Source organism: Girardinichthys multiradiatus, chromosome 6 (assembly GCF_021462225.1).
Source record: "Girardinichthys multiradiatus isolate DD_20200921_A chromosome 6, DD_fGirMul_XY1, whole genome shotgun sequence".
NCBI lineage: Eukaryota > Metazoa > Chordata > Actinopteri > Cyprinodontiformes > Goodeidae > Girardinichthys > Girardinichthys multiradiatus.
The window spans coordinates 20579274-20599228 of NC_061799.1; the positions used below are offsets into that span (position 1 = coordinate 20579274).

At 40.3% G+C, this 19955-nt stretch overlaps 2 protein-coding genes across 6 annotated transcripts; both read left to right on the forward strand.

Annotated features, from left to right (window-relative positions):
- Positions 1-489: 489 nt before the first annotated feature.
- capn10 (calpain 10) lies at positions 490-10832 on the forward strand. 3 transcript variants are annotated; one of them, XM_047368066.1, is made up of 13 exons: positions 490-788; positions 1076-1281; positions 2339-2470; positions 2576-2772; positions 2938-3170; positions 3251-3392; positions 6086-6252; positions 6345-6601; positions 6674-6876; positions 8021-8276; positions 8475-8668; positions 9118-9163; positions 9844-10832. In XM_047368066.1, exons 2-13 carry the CDS (start codon positions 1150-1152, stop codon positions 9871-9873), a joined length of 1989 nt encoding a protein of 662 aa, XP_047224022.1. In that variant the 5' UTR covers positions 490-788; positions 1076-1149; the 3' UTR covers positions 9874-10832. The 3 variants fall into 3 exon arrangements, with proteins under 3 accessions (XP_047224022.1, XP_047224023.1, XP_047224024.1); XM_047368067.1 differs by lacking the exons at positions 490-788; positions 1076-1281 and having other exon boundaries at positions 2337-2470; positions 2557-2665; XM_047368068.1 differs by lacking the exons at positions 490-788; positions 1076-1281 and having other exon boundaries at positions 2366-2470; positions 2557-2772.
- Positions 10833-12332: 1500 nt separating this feature from the next.
- Positions 12333-18702, forward strand: eif4e2 (eukaryotic translation initiation factor 4E family member 2). 3 transcript variants are annotated; one of them, XM_047368069.1, is made up of 9 exons: positions 12333-12496; positions 13322-13433; positions 13905-14039; positions 14159-14263; positions 14391-14543; positions 14626-14762; positions 15460-15517; positions 16992-17068; positions 17160-18702. In XM_047368069.1, exons 1-8 carry the CDS (start codon positions 12477-12479, stop codon positions 17025-17027), a joined length of 756 nt encoding a protein of 251 aa, XP_047224025.1. In that variant the 5' UTR covers positions 12333-12476; the 3' UTR covers positions 17028-17068; positions 17160-18702. The 3 variants fall into 3 exon arrangements, with proteins under 3 accessions (XP_047224025.1, XP_047224027.1, XP_047224026.1); XM_047368071.1 differs by lacking the exon at positions 15460-15517 and having other exon boundaries at positions 12339-12496; positions 14626-14766; XM_047368070.1 differs by lacking the exon at positions 15460-15517 and having other exon boundaries at positions 12339-12496.
- The last annotated feature ends 1253 nt before the right edge of the window (positions 18703-19955 follow it).

The following is a 19955-nucleotide window of genomic DNA, read 5'->3' on the forward strand; positions in this document are numbered from 1 at the left end:
ATGGAGCTAAATACATTGAAATCATGCTTTACCTTCCAGCAAGAAAATGACCCTAAACACAGAGCCAGGGCTACAATGAAATAGTTCAGATCAAAACACATTGAAGTGGTACAATGGTCCAGTCAAAGCCCAGACCTAAATCCAATTGAAAAACTGCTGAAGTGACAAATAATCAATTTTTAATGTGAATTAAAATTGAATAAAAACCTAAGCACCTTATCTTTTGAAAAAGAATAGATAAGACTGAGCTGCATTTAAGCGTTATATTGTTTCTTTAATTCTGTGGCTCTAATTATTTTAAACACGTGAAAATAAAATTTAAGAAGATAAGAAAATTATCCTATTTTGTAATCTAACAAAATGCAAGCCACTTATATTAAATCCCCATAGTTTATTATAACGCATTAAATTTAAAAGGGTCTTTCCATTGAACTTTTGACGCATTCACCAGACAGTGTGTAATTCAGGGAGCCGACAGTGGGCGGTAATGGCAAACAACAGCACAGGAACGACCCACTGTATGAACGGTTTCATGTCAAAGTTGAGGACGCTTACCTTTTGCAGTAAGACGCGCTCTGGTTTAAATATAGATGTTGCACATAACGAAAGCTGTCACTGTGATAAGACGTTCGTGCGGTTATAGACCTAACATCACGATAAGATAAAGAGATACGGGAATGTCAGAGCGCCTGTGAACGTAGCACAAGCTAGCTGAAGCTAACCGAGCTAGCTGCGCTGCTCTGCATGATGACAGCTGCAGAGGGACAGATGCTGAGAATGCAAGAAGGGTAAGATACGGAAAAATGTATGAAATATCTCTAATTACCGGCTCTTAAGACTAATTTATGCAATCTTTCTGTGTATGCCGACATTGCTGTTGCATTGTTAGAGAATAATACAAACAACATGGTGAAAAATGATTGCACTTTTAAAATGACCAAACGTTTATTCTTTGTCGAGTTTCATGCTTTCATTGAAAAAGAGTAAACCCTCAATGCAGCCACTGAAGCTTTTAGTTTAATACTTTCATAGGAAATATTAAAATAGTTTAACTAATGCCGCCATTTCTGTTTAGGTGTGTCACGGATGTGAGCCGACTGTAACTGCTGGCTAAGGCTCGGTTGCAGAGCCAGCAGGTCCCCTGGAGCCATGAAAGAAGCGTGTTCAGGTGCAGCTTTGTTTGAGGACCGGGACTTTCCCACTGCAGACTCCTCCCTTTTCTCCGACTGCTCCACACCCATCGCTCGGCTGCACGGAGAAATCACATGGCAGCGTCCGCAGGTGGGACATCTGGGAAGGGCTGAATTACGGGTCAGGTTGACCTTGATGATTTTGGCTGATTAAAAAGTATTGTTGGTTAATCCACTCAGTCAGGGAGTGATTTTCCGTAACAGGTGGTTGAGTTGACGGTAAAAGATTTTTTTTTTTGCCTGAACGGTCACAAAAACAAGAAATTCAGTTCAAGGAAATAGACATGTTTATGTTTGAAGGTTGTTTTAAACTTATCCTGTCTACCTGGTGTAGACAGGATGAGAGAGTAGCATTATGACCGTAGACGGGGAAAGTGAATAATGCTGATCATCTATTCCTTATTGTACCTTTTTAGTGGTTGGAAATGGAGTGAGTTTGAAAAGGGCCAAATTGTGATAGCTAGACGCCTGGGTCAAAGCATCACCAACACCGCAGTTTTTTGGGGGTGTTCCCAGTCTGCATTGTTAATGTACTAACCTCAAAGAATGGTGTTAAATACACAATGCATCGCAGTTTGTTGCATATTTGGCTATGTCGAGTGAAACGGATATTTCCTGATACCTGTAGCCTCTTTCAGCAGGCCAACACGCCCTGGGCACAAAAATAAAATGTTCAGGAATCCATTGAGAAACACAACAACCAGTTTGAGGTGTTGACCAGGCCTCCAAATTCCCACGGTCTCAGTCGAGTCGAGCATCTGGGGGATATGCAGGAATAACAGGTGTGATCTTTGGAGGTCCAACGTTACAGCCTACAGGACTTAAAGGCTCTGCTGCTAACATCGTTGTGCCAGATTGCAGAGTACATCTTCACCGGTCTAGCGGAGTCCATGCCTCAATGACCAGGGCTGTTTTGGCAATAAAAGGACACACTGTTTTGCAGGTGGTCATAATGGCATGCCTCATCAGTGTATAACACACTGATATTAGCTGATTTGACACGTTAACCTGTTTAAAATCCAGTTTTACTTTGATACTGGTAGCCTACTCTGTTCATTTAAGCTGGTCAGCAGAGATTACTGCAGGCCCTCTTTGGGTCTGTGTAACTGTATTTCCCTTTCATCTTTATCTTTAATTCATATCTCAAGGATATCTGCCAGTCACCAGCTCTCTTCCCCACCAACACTGACCTGGCTCATGCTAAACAAGGTCTGTTGGGAGACTGCTGGTTCCTCTGTGCGTGCACCTTCCTGCTCCAGAACCAGCACCTTTTAAACAAGGTACACAAACAGCAGTTTTATTGTCACTTGCCCTAGGAGTGTTTTCAAATCCTAATTTTTGGCTTCATCCTCTGCACTGCTCACAGTGTTTTGGTTCATGTGCAGGTGTTGTCCCCTGGCCAGCCCCAGTGGGGTAGCAGCAAGTACAGGGGCTCCTTTCAGTTTCTCTTCTGGCAGCACGGCCACTGGACAGAGGTGACTATCGATGACCGTCTCCCCTGCATGAATTCCTCTCTCTGCTTCTCATGCTGCCACTCCCCCTCTGCCTTCTGGGTTGCATTGTTGGAGAAGGCCTATGCCAAGTAGGTAGCTCAAGGATTTAACCTGATTATCTGATCTCTGTTCAACCTGATAACCCAAGTCAAGTTTAAGGTGGTGCTGTTTTATTTCCTTGTTGCTTTCTTATGCATTCCCAACACCATTTTATTGAGTTGTCAGTAATTGAATCCCTCCTAAACCCTCTCCAGGCTTCGTGGTTCATATGAGCAACTGTGGGCCGGGCAGGTGTCGGAGGCTCTTGTGGACCTTACTGGTGGTGTCGCCGAGCGCTGGAATCTGATGGGGTTTGGTTTAAAGAAGGAAGAACGACGAGTAGAACAGGACAGCGATAAAGTCATAAGGAAAAAGCTGGATCTGAACCTTCTGTGCTGTGTGAAAGAAGAGTGTGCACTGAGCTGCTCCACCCACAACACCCCTGGAGGTTAGAAAGGTGTAGCTTTGTATATAATCCAACCACTGATCCGCTACCAAACCACTCTTTGACATTCTCTCTTAAATTAGGACTCGGTGAGCTGGATCAGCACCACGCTCTGACTGTGATGGAGTGGTTGGACTTAAGGAAAGTGACAGGGAGTGAAGCGCGGCTGCTCAGGATCAGAAATCCATGGGGACGATGCTGCTGGGCAGGTGCTTGGACGTGGAGGTAGATTCACTGTTGCATTGGGTTATATATCCAATTATATATTGTCATGACCTGGAAAACCATTAAAACCATGCAGAAAAAAATCCCAGAGGTTTATAATTTACTGATGATGACATCAGAGGCTGACTAGAAAAAAAATTAAGCAAAGACAAATCTGATTATGCAGCCAGTCACGTTTTTCAAGCTGCTCGTGGCATACATCTAAACCTGATTTTAGAAACTTATTGTGAGGACTGTTACCAGAGAACAGATAGACTGAGGTGGAGTTTCCCATGGACACATTGAGTTGGGCCATGACTCCTGCTTGGCTTAGTGTTTGAACCAAAGGGTGTGAAGCTCTTGGTGTGTAAGAATGTAATAATCGAGTACATCATTGAAAACTCTTTACAAGAAAAAACTTGTTTAGATTAAAAAGGGATTCATGACACACCTCTCAGATTTTAAACATTCGTCAATGCCTCACTCTCATAACAATATGAATGCAACACTTTTCACAAATATTGGCATCCATGACAAATCCTTGAAATAAAAATGTATTTTCCTTTTTTTCCATAATACGTACCGGTATTTCAAAAGGTGTAGCAGTTTAAAAAATATTGTTTTTATTTACATTTTGTTAAAAAATGACCTGTTGGAAATTATTTCTACCCTTCTCAGTAATAGATGGAAAATCTTTCTTTGCATTGCAGCAATCAAACCCTTATAATTGTTTAACAGCTTTTTGCACGTTTCTGCCAGATTTATCATTTGTGATGATGAGCTCCAAGTGAAGCTGCGAAGGAGAGCTATACATTTCTGCCTTAATTGAATAGCATGTTCTCTTGTCTTTCCCATTTTTGAGAAAGCACATTGTATTTTACAATAAGTCATAGATTATAAATGTAAAGTGTTTGCGCACTCTGTCCATCTTCAGAAAGTACATTTTCTTTTTAAATGTCACTATTTACAGCATGGGTGTCCTTTGGTGCACACAAATCTGCTTTTAATTAATTCATTAAACTAATAACAGCAAGCGTATCAACAAAAGTGGGACACTAATCTTTTTCTTATCAATTCAGCCCAGATGAATTTGTAAAACTGATGTCTTTCTTTTAATACGTTTAGGATCTAGAGAGCCCCTTCCTACACAAATCTGACTATTTAATTTGTTTATTTAAAATAGTGCATGCTTAGTTTATTGAGCAGGTAGAAAAATCATAATTATTTTAGTGATTTATGTTTTTTTATTTTTAATTATTTGTTTGTTTTTGGGTTGCACGTACTTTTGATTTGATGATTTTGTCTCACATGACACAAAGTTTGGACACAATTGTTCTGCAGCCAGATGTCTCTTCCTCCAGACCATAAGGAAGTCCTTTTCAAAAATTTCAGAAAGACCAGATCTTTAATTTTAGATCATTTTTCAAACAATTCCAGGTGTGTGATGCACCAGATCTAGAAGAATTATGTTCATATCTTATCCCAGACCGCTGGAGGGCTGAAGGCTTTAAGCAGCTGCTCTTTCTGTAAAAATGATATGAAGGCAGCTGGCCCAAAACAGCCTCGTAGAATAAAATGTCCCTGTGCCTCAGTAAGAACACAAGTCCAACAAGTAAAATGTAAATTAAGAGGATGCTTCTGTTACATTTATTTCACAGAAATTGTCTGCTAATAAATGTGAGAAGGGTAATCTATTAAAAAAATGTTTTTGAATTTCTTTTCAGTGTGAGATTTTGTTACTTTTATAAAACAGATTTATTTTGAGGCATTTTTACACCAACCTTTTGCTCACATAAATGTTTTTTTCTTGAAGCACATGCAAGCTTGAAGAATTTGAATCTTTGTTTTTTATCAAAGATATTAATGGACTACATTATATTATATCTAATATAATTCAAATTCTTGTACATTTATGTTGCAATGTTTTTTAAACTACATAGTAAATGCTAAATATGTCTCTTCCTTGTAATAAATCTTGCCTATTTAAGCAGATTAGACATAGCTCTGGAGTATAAACTAATCAGTCGTTACATTATGACTAGTTTTGTGGTAGGTCCACCTTTTGACAATAAAACAATCCCAACTGTTAAGGCATTGAACTCTTGTTGAGCTCTGCTCTGCAGGATCTTAGTGGATCTGGTTAGTTCAGAGATGGAGCTAGTTGTTTTATTGGTCTACATCCAGAGCACAAGCCAACCTTGTGTGCCTTGCCTTTCCTATAGTGCCCCCTTGTGCTATGTCTTCCTAAGGTCAGCTGCAAACCCACATCTGAGACTTCATACAGTATGTCGTCAGACCAGTTCAACCTCTTCTGTTGCTCTGGCGTTCATCTTTGATGCTTATGTTGAGTTGCCTTCTCTATCTGCTTTAAGCTGCAGTCACAGATTAACCTACAGAGCCTACACAGCTTCCTCTGCAATAAAAAGTGCAAAGCACCTTTCTGTCTGAACAATCTTTGCAGGTTTCCTTTTGGTATTTCCTCACTATGTTCTGACCCATGTCTCTAAGCTTCAAACTGTCTTGGTTCTCAGAGTTTTTTTGCTTAAAACACATCAACATCCTCTTTACTGCCAGCTGCCTCATTGGTGATATAATCCACATTTGTTCAACTCGTCTGTCAGATTAGTGGATGTAGTAAACCCTTTTTAATAAGTGATTCTTCTTTTCCTTATAAATGTGCCACTGCATTTTATGTCAAACTGTTGGACTTTCAGTGGTGTTGGTTGGAGTTCCCTCGACCCAGTTTGTGCTGCAGAACTACAAGCCCGAACAGCAGAGGGTGAATTCTGGTTAGATGAGGCTGAGTTTACGTCCCAGTTTGATGACATCACAGTGGGATATCCTATTAGCAAAGATGGACACTTGAAGAGCGTTTACACAGGTTATTCCTTTATCTTGTGAAACTAGTGTTTACTGGTTGGTTCAGACTTTTTGATGTCTTAGCTTTTTGTATTTTTTCTCCTCCTCCTACAGGAACCCTTCTCACACACAACCATCAGCTGGCCAGCCGGTGGATTAAAGGCTACTCTGCTGGTGGAAGTCGAAACACCAGCAGCTACAGCAGCAATCCCAAGTTTTGGCTCAAAGTGTGCGAGGGAGGCGAGGTCCTCGTATCCTTGCTGCAGCATCGAAAACACAGAAACGGAGAAAAATACGCACAAACGGCCTTTGAGGACAGCAGTAACACAAAGCACCAGCATTACCAAGCTATTGCTCTACATATGTGGAAGGTCTGTGGCCAGCACAACATGATAATGACATGTGTGTTACAGTATAGCTTACATGGAAATAATTGTCTACAGGTGGAAAAGAAGCGTTTTAATCTGAGCCGGCTGTTAAACAAGCCGCCTTGTGCTTCTACACACTGCCATTCCTATGAGAGAGAGGTGGTCCTCTGCAGGCAGCTTGGGCCTGGATACTACCTCCTTATTCCTAGCACCTACCAGCCAGGAGCCGAGGCCCACTTCCTCATCCGGGTCTTTTCCTCCTCTCCCACATCACTCAGGTAGGAGTCACCTGTAAGGAACAGAAAGTGCTCCATAGTGCCTCCTAAATTATTTCAAATTTCATCCCATTAGAATGGCAAACTTAAATAAATTTCTTACAAGTTTTATGTGGTAGACCAGCACAAAACGTGCGTTTCCAATATGGGCTCCAGAATGTCGTTCTCAGTAGCTTTACTTTCTGCAGCCTTTTTGTCTAGTGGGCTCCTGTGTGTTTCCACGTCCCCTGACTCTGAGCAGCTTCTCCTGCAGATTAAAAATCCACTGATTTTAAATAATTAAAGTGTGCGAGATGTGTCTCATTGAAAGAGTCACCACCGACCTGCACATACAGCAGCTGTGTGTTGTCATGGAGCACCGTTTATTCTACCATTTGAACATTTAAAAGAGTATGGCACAACTTTAAACCTACCAAGATGTGATTGGCCATCTAAACTGACCAGCTGGTTTAGGAGAGTGTAAATAAGCCAAGAAGCTCATGGTAACTCTAGAAGAGCTGCAGAGATCCACAGCTCAGTTAAAGGGAAAAAGATGTTCAGACTCTCTACCAATCTGGTTCTGCTTGAACTTGATCGAAGGATTTGGCAAAATGTTCGACTTGAAATCAATTTGCAAAGTGATATAGCCTTAAAGAAAGGGGGTTTTGCAATCGTTTGCTCAAGTAGGCAGAATACAAATGCAAGATCATATCTTTCGGATTTTTATTTGTTAAAAAAAATTTACAACCATGTACCATTTTCCTCTCACTTTGCGAATATGTGCTACTTTATGAGGGTCTATCTCATGTAAAAGCTTAAGGGGTATCAGTACTTGCAAGGCGCTGCGTTTATGTAAACCTGTAAAGAAAATCAAAACTGTATTTGTATGTTTGAGGTTAAGTTTTATTTTATACTTCGGTAGATTTGCTCGGATGTATTGAGAAAAAGACAACATGTGACCGCATGAACAATTTTCTTAGTCCATAGTTGACATTTAAACACTACAGAGGTTAAACCCACAGATGTGTACCTCAGGGTTTTTTTTTTAAGGAACATGAATTTATTTTTCTATAAAGATGCTTATCTTTGAATATCAAATTTCTTCCCCTAAGAAGACATGTGATGTTATTGTTTGTTCATGAAATACCAAAGCCATTGTTATCCTCAGTGCCCTAAAAAGCCCAGCACCCTCACTGCCACTGACGGCGGATGGCGAGTGGGAGACCAGTTACTTCCGTGGCTTGTGGGTAAAGGGAAGGACAGCAGGAGGAAGCAGGAACTTCCAGTCATACTGGCAGAACCCCTGCTTCCCTTTTGCAGTGTGTGATGAGCCAGCACTGACATCTGGAGTTAGTGTCAGGATTACCCTGCACCAGAGCCGCCCTGACACTGATTTACATCCCATTGGCTTCCATGTTTACAAGGTCAGTCAAAGATCAAGGCAGAATATACATTTGGTTTGTTTACATGTGAACTGATATGGAAAAAGATCCCTCATTTTTTACTTTTTCAACTTAAAAAATTAGGTAACTTGTTTTTAGGAGCATGGCCAATGCTAACAGATTAAGACAAACTTAAACTCATCTGATAAAAGGATACATCAGAGGTGTCTAATTTTCCAGGTACTACATTCTGGATCAGAGCAGACAGGTGCCAAAGATGAGGACCCTGTGGCCAGTTGCACCCCACACTGTTACTCCCAGGATATCAGTCTGGCCTGCTCTCTTCCTCCTGGATCTTACACCATAGTGCCGTCCACTTATCAGCCAGACTGCTCAGCAAACTTCACAATCAGCCTGGCTCGCAGAATACACAGGTTAGCATTGTTTTCTTTTGTTCTTATCAATAGGCCTGTTACAAACAAAGTGTAAATTTATTACACCATGGTATTAACAGGCAAAGCATAGAAGATGTATTCAGCTGTACTTTTTCAAACACAAACCCCTGTCTAAGCTGCCTTTTGCTGGTGGTCCTTGAATAAACTGAGATCTAGTTCTGATGGAAGAGGGGGCACTTTGTAAACCCAGCCAAAACTTCCTTCTACTTTGCAGTCTGCTCTGAGAATGTTACACTTCTGTTTTTGGTCAGGTCAAGACATTATTGAGGCTAATTGTTACATGTAAAAAACAAGCCAGGCCCTCCAAACCTGAACAAGAAAAGATGGCGTAAACTGGAATTAGTTTTTTTTTTTTCTTTTATAATTGCTTATTTAAAAAATGAAATAATATTTTTGACAAGACAGACTTTGTTTCATGTTTCTCCCAGGAAAGTGGTGAAAAGTCAGGAGACGCTCGGGCGTGCCATTCACGAGGTTGGTTGGTCTGATTACATGAAGCATCATGTCAAAACTACTTTTTGACATGATTACTTTTAAATGAACTGATAAAAAAAAAGTGATAAATAACATTGATTTACTTTTATTGTTGATAAAATGTTCATTTTGTTGTTTCTTAAACAGTGATAACAGATTGGACCAGCATATCTCAACCTTTGAGACAGATGTTGTAAAAGTATAGGAAATGTGTTAAATTATGGAAATAGTTGTAGTTGTTTTAAAGTTCATACTTATTCATACCCCTGGTAGATTTAGGTTTAAATATGTCATGTTTCCTCTGACCGGAAGTAACAATGTGACAGAGCGACCCAGCCAGAGTCCCGACTTGAATCTGATGGAGAATCTGTGGACTCTACTACACCTTCTAGTAAATGATTTGCTGTGTGGAAATTATTTCTACCAAGAACAGCGATCGGTCTGGTTAGTCTAGATGGACGGCTGTTATTTTGAATACGACTGTATGTCCAACTGCTTCTGCTCTGCAAATCAAATAATAATATTTTATAGAACGTCACCAGGATGAGGCCCAGGGAGATTTGACAGCCAGTATCACTTCAGTAGCAATTATATTTAGATTTGAACTGTTTTACTTGCTGTCAGAAGATGGCAGCACTGAATAATCCATCTGTCTTGTTTTTTGTCTCTTTGGGTGGCAGGTCTCTCACATCTCTGTGATGAAAACCTAGTTCTCCAGGACTGATGTCAGCCCACCACCCTATGCCTCTTGGCTTGCGATGAAACGACCGGTTCCACCACAGAAGGCATGACTGTGTTTGTGTTTGTATATATGGACCATGAGTGGCTGGCCAGGCAGGGGGACAAACCACTGAGGTTTCTGTGCAGCTCCACAATCATCTGTGATTAGGACATCAGAGGTTGTCGCTGGGCTGGGCTGCTAATGAAGTATGACGGGACTGGCTGGTGTAAACAAACAGCGGCCACAGAAGAATACCGCCAGTGCTCTCGCTCATTCACTCACTGGTGCACCCACCGGCCCTGAACAAAGAGTCCTCTCATGAAGTTCCTCACAGAGGCATGGGGGGGCAAGGGGTGCAGGGTTGGTCTGCAGTAGCAGAACCAACCAAACTGCACCACACCATACCATACCAACCTAACATTTCCCAGACATTCCTTCCCCCACATACATTATTGCATTGTTTGTTTCAAGAGGCAAACACTGCTTTTAGAGTGATTTCACCACAAAACAAAAATTTGAGCCTAGCCTATACAAGTCCACCTTGTTCCCCTCCTCACTCTTTACCTCCCTTTTAGTCCCTTACACTCGGTCCAGAGCTCTTCCTGGACCTGAACAGAGTCGCTGTTTGAAGTTGCCGCAAGAACAGAGGACAAGCGAAGGGGATGAAACAAGAAACGCGGCACATCAGAGGATGCCGGTTCAAACAACAAGGCCGCCGGTTCTCTTTTCGTGTATTGAGGCCGTGCATGTGTCCGTCTGCTCGTACCCATCCATATCTGTGAGGTAATGTCACAGGATTTCTTATTACTGCAGCAAGAGTGACTGCAGAGTTTTAAACAAACAATATCTCGCTGATAAGTGTTACTTTGTTGTATATTTATATCATTAGCTATTTATCATTTTTGTATATATTTATTATCTATTAAATAAATAAAATGGTAAACATAATTGAATTGTTTTTGTGATTTTCGGATATGTGTTGGTTTGTCTGTGCATTGTTTTTTCCAGATAAAACAATTTGTTGCCAAACATTTTGACACTGACAAAAATTTAGTTTTTCACTAACTTGTTTTTAAAGTAGTTTTTTTTTACATCATCTGAGCTATCTTTCTGATCTACTGAAGTTTTCTGAACTGATCTACTAGTTTTTTTTTTTAAATATGTCATTCATTTTTAAAACTTTTATTGGGAATTACATCAAGCTTATGTTTTAGTCAGTGTTTTAGTCCACTGTACAGAGCCCCTTTTGCCTTGTAACACAGGGCTCTATGCTGGAAGACTGATTGTTCATCGTCAATATGCTCCTGGATCTACTCATGCAGAATGTTTTGCTATTCTCAGTCATGTTTTCAGATGAATACAAATTTAGCATCTTCTTGGAAAATTAAAGTCCCAGAGTCTGGAGAAGGAAGTGGAGAGGCACTGAATCCAAGTTGCCTGAGGCTCGGTGTGAAGTTGGTACAGTAAGCGACCGTTTTGGGAGCCATGGCATCTGCAGGTTAAGGTCCATTGTATTCTTAAAGTAAGTAATAAGCACTTCATGGTTCCATTTGCGGAAAAGCTTTATGAAGATGCCGATTTAATTTTCAGCAGGACTTGGCACCTCCCCACATTGTCAAAAGTACAAACACCTGGTTTAAAAACGATAGGATCACTGTGGCACATTGGCCAGCAAACTCACCTGAACTAAACACCACAGGGAATCTGGTGCGTATGGAAGCAAATCGTTACCATATTTCAAATGAAAAAGCATTTTCAGAAATGATTTTTCATTTTAAGAATGTGGCTGCATTGTTTGACTCATAGATGAAATTAGTAATCAATAATCCTATTTGCATTTTCTTCTTCAAGACTGCTCATTCTTTCACAAAATTAAAATGAAAAAGACATTTGAGATTTATTTTTCAAAATATGCCCCAGCAAATAGATACCAAAATTCAATGCAGCCACATTCTTAAAATGAAAAAGCATTTCAGCAAATGCGCTTTCATTTTCAAATTTTGCATTTCAAATTGAATTTTGGTATCTATTTGCCGGGGTACATTTTGAAAAATAAATCTCAAATGTATTTTTAATTTTAATTAAGTGAAAGAATGAGCAATCTTGAAGAAGAAAATTAAAAGGCAAATAGGATGATTGATTACTAAGTTCATTTATGAGTCAAACAATGCAGCCACATTCTTAAAATGAAAAATCATTTCTCAAAATGCTTTTTCATTTGAAATATGGTAACGATTTGCTTCCATAGCTGCGGAACGGAAGGCACTTTTTAAAGCAACCTGGGAACCCTCACTACCTCAGCTAAGCCACTTAAATACCATAACTCATACAAAAAATGGCCTGACCAAATACTGAGAGTACATGACGTAAATATGGCAGACATGTTTTTCATCAGACTGACATTTGTGAAAAAAAATCTAAAAACCTTTAGAGCGTCTTTCCTTACGGCACTGCTTGCGCCTGCGTGCGTCACCCTTGACCTCTCCAGGTCACTCACTGCAACTGCCAACAAGCCGCATGCGCGTTATCGGTCCAGCGGAACTCAGGAGGCTGTTCTCAGACTCCGAAAGCTAGATTCCTATCTGGAAAATAATGAACAACAAATTTGATGCGTGAGTAAAGGTTTTGGTGAAATGTGTGCTGTAGAGCTGTCAACTGGTCGCTTTAACCGAAGTTTAGAAAGTTACTAAGGGCGACGTTTTGTTCAATGAGAGGTGTGTCAGCTTTATGGCGTGGTGCTATATTCTCTGAATTTATTTTTAAACTCGCCTGAGAGCGAGGTCCCCTCTTACGGAAGAATTTATTGCGAAATAAAACGATAATGGAAAGATTTTCTGATTCTCTGATTCTGATGTTTATCAGAGGGGTTTAGCTAGCAGTTAGCTGTAGCTTAGCATGCCGTAAAGCAGGCAGGCCCTCAAACCTCGGTGTGGTAGTAGGTTGAGAAGCCGAAGACGGCGTGTGAACACTGGGAGCAAAGTAGACTCCCAGGTCCGTTTTTTTTACAGGCGGATCTGACAGAACATTTTGTTGTATTTAATGTCTCGAGCTAATTTTTCGGGGATACGTGCTTATGTTTTTTTTTCTTTTTCAATAAACTTAACATGTTTTAAGATTACGTGGGAAAATAAGTATAACAGACTCTGCTAGCTAAAGCAATCTGCAGGGGATCTTCACGCCACGAGGTCATAGTTAACGTTTAGGTTGTGAGGTTGGTTTTTCTATTTCAGCTGCCTGTCTAATCCAGTAATAAAAATAAACAAATATGGACTTAGTAATAATTGAAGCACCGTGTATTAACAGGTCCGCAAATAATTACAGCCTCCATTATCACCATAAACTCGATTAAAGAGTTTCATTAGAAGCACTGTTGCCTTTGATGTTATTCAAGAACAAACAGCAGCAGGTTTTGATTTGTGTGTTTCCATCCAATCCAGGCTGAAAGACGATGACAGTGGAGATCACGAGCAGGATCAAGGCTCACCGAAAGACAGTGAAAAGGAAAAACCTGAAGAAGAGGAAAAGGAACAGATCATTATAAAGAAAAAAGTAAGGCAGTATAACAGCCTTTCTTTGTCACCCCGTGCAGAAATAGATGAAATGCACGGATAGGTTTTTTTCTGGCCGATTCCAGTAGCCTGTTTTCTTTGAGGGATTTCGATTTTTTTTAGACTTTTCCAAGGATTATAACACTTTAAAAAGAAAATAAATGTGCTGTGGGTTCTTTAATCAAGTTAGTAGTTTTGAATCTAAAAGAAAATAGATAAAAATACAAGATTATCCACCGATTCAGATTTTATTCAACTAAAAACTGCTTTTGGTCCATGTGTTTACTGACCAATTAAGGGTGTGAGTTCTTAGTTTTAATGCATTTAATGAGTATTGGGGGAAAATTAGTTTGATATATTTTACCTGTCAATGAAGGCCAAGCTGTGGAAAGATGGTTGACTCCAATCACTGAATGATTGGTTTATCCCTGCCTCACATCCATGTGATTACATTTATAACTTCTTGTGGTAGATGGTGGTTCCAGGGCCAGGAGAGCATCCCCTTCAATACAACTACACGTTCTGGTACTCAAGACGTACCCCAGGGAGACCAGCCAGCACTCAGAGCTACGAGCAGAACATCAAACAGATCGGCAGCTTCGCTTCGGTCTGTCCCAAAATTTCACTGTTAGCTACGGCTAACCAACTCAGCTTTAAACAGTCTCTACATGCTAGCTTTGTTGCCTCATTTCTTTTATTAATGTAAAATTCTTTGACATTCTCAAGGTGGAGCAGTTTTGGCGTTTCTATAGCCACATGATCCGGCCTGGTGACCTCACAGGTCACAGTGACTTCCACCTGTTTAAGGAAGGCATTAAGCCCATGTGGGAGGTGAATATTTGTTTTCTGGGATCATAAAGTTTGTATGATAATTAGATTTTTCTGCTTTGTCAATTTGGAAAAAAGTTTTTAACTTTGCTTTGGGACCATTTATTTATTTATATATATATATTTTTAGGATGATGCCAATAAAATGGGTGGGAAGTGGATCATCCGCCTAAGGAAAGGCCTGGCATCTCGATGTTGGGAGAACCTGATCCTGGCCATGCTAGGGGAGCAGTTCATGGTAGGAGAGGAGATCTGTGGGGCTGTTGTGTCGGTACGCTTCCAGGTAAATCCTGTAACAGACAACCATGCACACACATGTTGAATGTAATCACTTGCTCTCATCACTCTGTTTGTTTTAAAATCAGGAGGACATTATATCCATCTGGAACAAAACGGCAAGCGACCAGGGAACGACAGCCCGTATCAGAGACACGTTGCGCCGAGTCCTCAACCTGCCGCCCAACACCATCATGGAGTACAAGACACATACTGACAGCATTAAGTATGTATGTCTCCTCGTTTTATTATTTTTCCTACAACTTTTCTCTTTTCTAATCTTTTTCACAAATTTGTCTGCCTATAAACCTTTTCTTAGCAGGGAACAGCGTGTATTTAAATTTCTGCAACTTGTCCTGCATTATTTATCTTGACATGACATCCAGTGACTTGCATAATATTTTTTACTACAACCACAAACCTCAATGTAATCCTTAATAAAATCCAGATTAAGCACTCACCTTCGGGAATCACGTCATTACTTAATCTGAGCCAGAGTTTACATCTGTTCTGTGAAGGCCTCAGAAGTTAGAAAGTATTTGTGATCTAACAGCATCTTAAAGACAAAGGAACACAGCAGGTCAGGGATAAAGTTTGGGAGATGTTTAAAGCAGATTTAAGTTAAAAAGCAATATTCCAAGCTTTAAGCATTTCACATTGCTCAGTTCAGTCAATCATCTGAAAATGTAGTATGGCACAATGGCAAACCTACCAAGACATCCACCAAAAGCAGACAGGATTTTTGTTGCTTGGTGCGGTTTGCTTCACATTGTGCTTTTTGCAAGTGAACTATAATTTGTAAACAAAGCCACACGTGCGACGGTCGTTGCTCCCATTAGTCAGAAATGACTAGGGCAGGACTGAGCACCCGGAAATATCATGGAAGTAATGCTTGCTGCATTCCTGTTCTGCATATTTTGCAGTTATTGCAGCTGCAAAATCATTGTGTCGAGAGCAGCTAAGCAACGCACAGCTGATCAGGTATGATTTCAGTACAATACACACCTTTTCTACTGTAACTTAAGTCCAAAGAGACGCATGTTTTCTGTAGTTGGGTCGGATCGGGGTCGCTTTGTATTTACACCATAAACGAATTGCACCAGAGTCCGTTTGGAGACCCAATTTTTAAGGTGGTCTCGGTCCGGTTGTTTGGTCCGGACCAGGGTTCACTTGAGTGTATTCACACCTGCACAAAAGGTCCGGACAAGGAGGGAAACTAACTCTTAAAGCGGACCAAAAGTGGCAGGTGTGAATACACACCTAAACACAGTCAAGACGTCCATGCTAACTCTTGAGGAGCTGCAGAAATCTACAGCTCAGGTAGGGAAATAGTTGGACTGAACAGCTAGAAAAACCAGAGACAAAGAAAGCCATTAGAAGTTCTGTTTTAAGTTTGGTTCAAGCCATGTAGGGGACATGTTAAATGTAGAAGTGGGTGCTCGAATCAGATGAGACCAAAATTGACCCTTTTTGCTTCCATGTAAATGTTGTGTGGTGGAACGATGCGCACATTATCTTGAACACTTCACCTCCACCGTGAAAAAGGCCAGTGGCTTCTAGGGCAGCCGATCAGAGTAGGTTAGAAGATGGATCGTGCTAAATACAGGGCAATCCTAGAAGAAATTTTGTTAGAGGCAAAGTTGTTAGTCTGACGGAGGATGACGGCAGAGATATACCTTAAAAGACTTGGCCTGAATTCAGGTGCTGATACTTAGATATGCATACCATACTAATCTGAAACTCACCTTTCAATTTCCTTCCACTTCACAGTTCTGATCCTAATAAAATGCATTGAGGTTTGTGGTTTTAATGAGATTTGAAGAATTTAGTCAAGATGTTGAAACATTTCTGTTTTGGACAACAAGTTGTCCAGTTTTAATTATTTTACTGAGTATTTTATAGGATTTAAATTGTTGGTAGTGAGATCAGGTCACATTCTAAAACTATCCTCCATACAAGCAGCCCATGGATAGATGAAGAAAGAATAAAATGTCAGCGGCATGTGGGAGAAAACTGACTGTAATAGATGCTACACAGCATCTTTGTTTCAATGTTGCTAATCAAGTCTTGTATTGTGAATCATCTCAAGTTGCTTGGCAGCAGGAATTTATTTCCAGTCTTCTCACCTGATTACCAGCTTGCTTGTCTGTATTATGCAGAACATTTCCTCTTTTCATTACAATAAAAACAGAAGTAGATTCTTATGAACCTGCTTGTTGATCTCACCTGTTAAATTGAGATCTGCCAGGCCCGTCTCAGGTTTAACATCCCGGTTTTTATTTGAAGATAGTTGCCTAAAGTTACCTAAATATACACAACTATGTTATTAATGTAAATATTTCCATATATTTAATGTGCTTTTTTCTTACTGTTTGAGTTAAATAAATAAAAAACATTTCTGAACTCTTTTATTTTACTGTGAATGATGATGCACTGGATGCTCTGTTTTTCACAGAGCATGGGAAGACTTCCATGGTCTGGTGAATGCTAGCGGTGGACGTTAGCCCCTCGCACGGAGACACTCTGCGAAGAGTAAGAGCTGCTACTGTCCTAGTTAATCAGAGCTAAATGGATTTACCTTTAATGTATTTTAACGTCCTCCTGCTGTGCCTGTGCTGTGCAGGTTTGTGTGTATATTTGGCGTGTTGAGGGGTGGACGCGTCCAGTGCTGGATACCTCTGCGTGGATTGGCTCCGCGCAACATGAGGACAGAGGAAATATCCGCAGGAACAGAGGCCCTAACGACCATTCCCTATTTTTGTCCAATTTGATGTTTGAATGGACAGACATGCCAGCGATCGGTAAAGCGAACCAAAGAGAGAAATAATTGGTCGGCCAGAGGAAAACGGAGCCTGCATTATTCTAGTTTTGCAGGTTTTAACATGTCAACTTGCAAGCAGGGGGAGGCTGTGTAACTGGCGTCCTTTTATCTGGTTGTTTGCTGTTGACAAAGTGTACTTGACAAAATACAACAAAACCTTTCATATAAAAATGAATGTCATTTATTGTTTAACAGATTTCCCCCAAGCTGTTGACACAAGTCTGTGCTAAGGCGTTTTAGCGGTACTCAAACACAGCTACAGTGGACAATGTTTTATCACGGTGATGTATTTTAAATACCATTCCTCTGTGTCATTCTGGACACAATCACATACTCATTTTTGTGTACAATTTATCTGTGTATACTTTATGAATCTGCAACATTTTACTGTATGACTGTTTTTACTCTGGACTGAGTCCTGTGATGAGCAGAAGGTTTTAAGAGAGCTGTCTTTAGAGTTCACTACTAGCTGCTTACATCGCTGTGCCTGGCCTCAAGCTGAGAGCCGCACTGAGTGTCTCTCTGATCAGTTCTAGGTATACAATGTCCTCAAAGGGTTCATGGAAAGGACTTTGCTTACAGGTACACAGTGGAAGTGTTGAGGCAAACTGAAACCAATATCCATCACCTTTTATAGTTTATCAACAGAATACATGAAACTTTGGCCAGGATCAGGGTTTGTTTTCGGTTTTTTTCCTGGACAGTATTTCGTTTTGTCTCTTTCCAGGTCTGAAGTTTGTGAGGAAGTCTAAATCTGCCCAAACTGTTGGTGCAAATGATGGAAGGAAGAAAAAAAAACTGGGATGTGCACCTGATGGATTCTAGCAATAAAAGTTAAATATGCATCTGCTGCTAAAGCTGCCTCAGATTCTTTCATTCATGAAAGCTGGAACAGAAAAGTAGCCATAGAGCTGAAGAATCCAAACCACTGTTACAATCTTTTGTTTTTTTCTTCTTGCCTTTTTCCATCTCTGCCATCGACAGGAGCTTGTTGTACGTGGTGCAGTGTCCATATAGTGGTTGACCTGTATGCAAGGTCTTCTCTCTTTGGTTATCAGCTCATCTCAAAGAACGTGATTCAGTAAAGACAGAAGCAGGTTTGATGAGGACTACCTGCCTTCTAAGCACAAGCTGTTTATTAGCAGGGCTACAGTATGTGGGTTGGTATTTTAGCCTTGAGTGCAGACATCATGTTTGCACAGATTTAAAACAAAAATGTATAATCTAGATGCTTTCATTTAAAATATAAGAACTGTTATTCCTGCTGTTGCAAAAATATATTACAGAAATATATTTTGATACATAAATTTAAGCACAAATCTAGAATAAAGAACTGGTAAACTGAGATGTTTTCAAGTGCTCATTGTGCCTTTTGTTGTACTGCTTTTTAAATTTTAACGCAAGTAGAACAAGCTGGTAATAGTTGGGCATTAGCCCGCTGTTGACTGCTTAACAGACACACCACTAATGGGCAGCGTTAGTTCTGATAAAGGTGATGAATGGCAAGCTTTTCAATTCAATTCAAAAATACTTTATCCAAAAGGGAAATTAAAGTTTGTTTTCCACACTATGACTTTCTGTTTATCCCAACTGAAAATATTTTTAAACAGCCAAATTGATCCTTCTTGTAAGTTGGGAAGAGGTGTAGGAGCCTCCTTTCAGTCAGCTGACAAGCATTGTGCAGCAACAAGTGGGCGAGGGGCGGTATTGTCTTACTCTATGCTTCATGCAACTGGAGAAAACTGGCAATTCATGAAAAAGACATTTAACTCTAGGAACTCAACAGGGCATATAAATCTGCTGTTTTAAAACCATAACTTTTCAAAACCTTGGTGAACATTTAGAACGGCAACCAACCCATGGCTTAGATATCAAATCTGCCAGCCTGGGTTTTATCTTCAAAGCTGGAGCACGGTCGAAGGAAGCCCACTGAAAACTGCTGTCAATCAGGATTGACTCTCTACAGGATTGGTAGATGCTGCATTATCAATGGGAGTTAATAAGACACTGGATGAACTATGTATATACATACACCCTCCATTTCTGCTACCAGTATGATCCCCTCTCTTTTCCAAGGGTTATAATCAATCTGACAGAGAGAGGTATCCCAATCGTTGTGGTTTTTAGTATAACAATGACCATCATTGGGCTCTAGATGGACAAACTGTCTACTTTTAAGGCTAGGCTTAAAACTTTCCTTTTTGATAAAGTTTATAGTTAGAGTGGTTTAGGTTATCCTGAGCTATCTCTGTAGTTATGCTGCTATAGGCTTAGGCTGCTGGAGGACATAATGACCACTTTCACCCTCTTCACTACATTCTCACACTAATCTCTAATTCTGCATTATTTGCTGTTATTTCAGTTTTTAACTTTATGTTCTCCCTCTTTTCTCTTCCTAGAAGCTACACATGGCCTGACTCTGTGTCTACTTGTGACACCTTTCTGGAGAGGGGCATCGTCTGAGCTTCTGCTGGCAACAACTTAATGCTCACCCTCTACCGATGATCCACATGGCCCTGTCTTTCAGTGTTTAACCCTTTCTCTCTCCTAGACATGGAAATTGACTGAGCTTTTACTGTAACTAATTATATGTGCTCT

Coding starts and splice junctions, on each gene's coding strand:
- capn10 (XM_047368066.1), top strand. CDS start 1,150: ATGAAAGAAGCGTGTTCAGGTGCAGCTTTGTTTGAGGACCGGGACTTT. Junction 6,602..6,673: donor TTGCTCTACATATGTGGAAG/GTCTGTGGCCAG, acceptor AATTGTCTACAG/GTGGAAAAGAAGCGTTTTAA. Junction 8,277..8,474: donor TTGGCTTCCATGTTTACAAG/GTCAGTCAAAGA, acceptor CTAATTTTCCAG/GTACTACATTCTGGATCAGA.
- eif4e2 (XM_047368069.1), top strand. CDS start 12,477: ATGAACAACAAATTTGATGC. Junction 13,434..13,904: donor AGATCATTATAAAGAAAAAA/GTAAGGCAGTAT, acceptor TTCTTGTGGTAG/ATGGTGGTTCCAGGGCCAGG. Junction 14,264..14,390: donor GCATTAAGCCCATGTGGGAG/GTGAATATTTGT, acceptor ATATATTTTTAG/GATGATGCCAATAAAATGGG.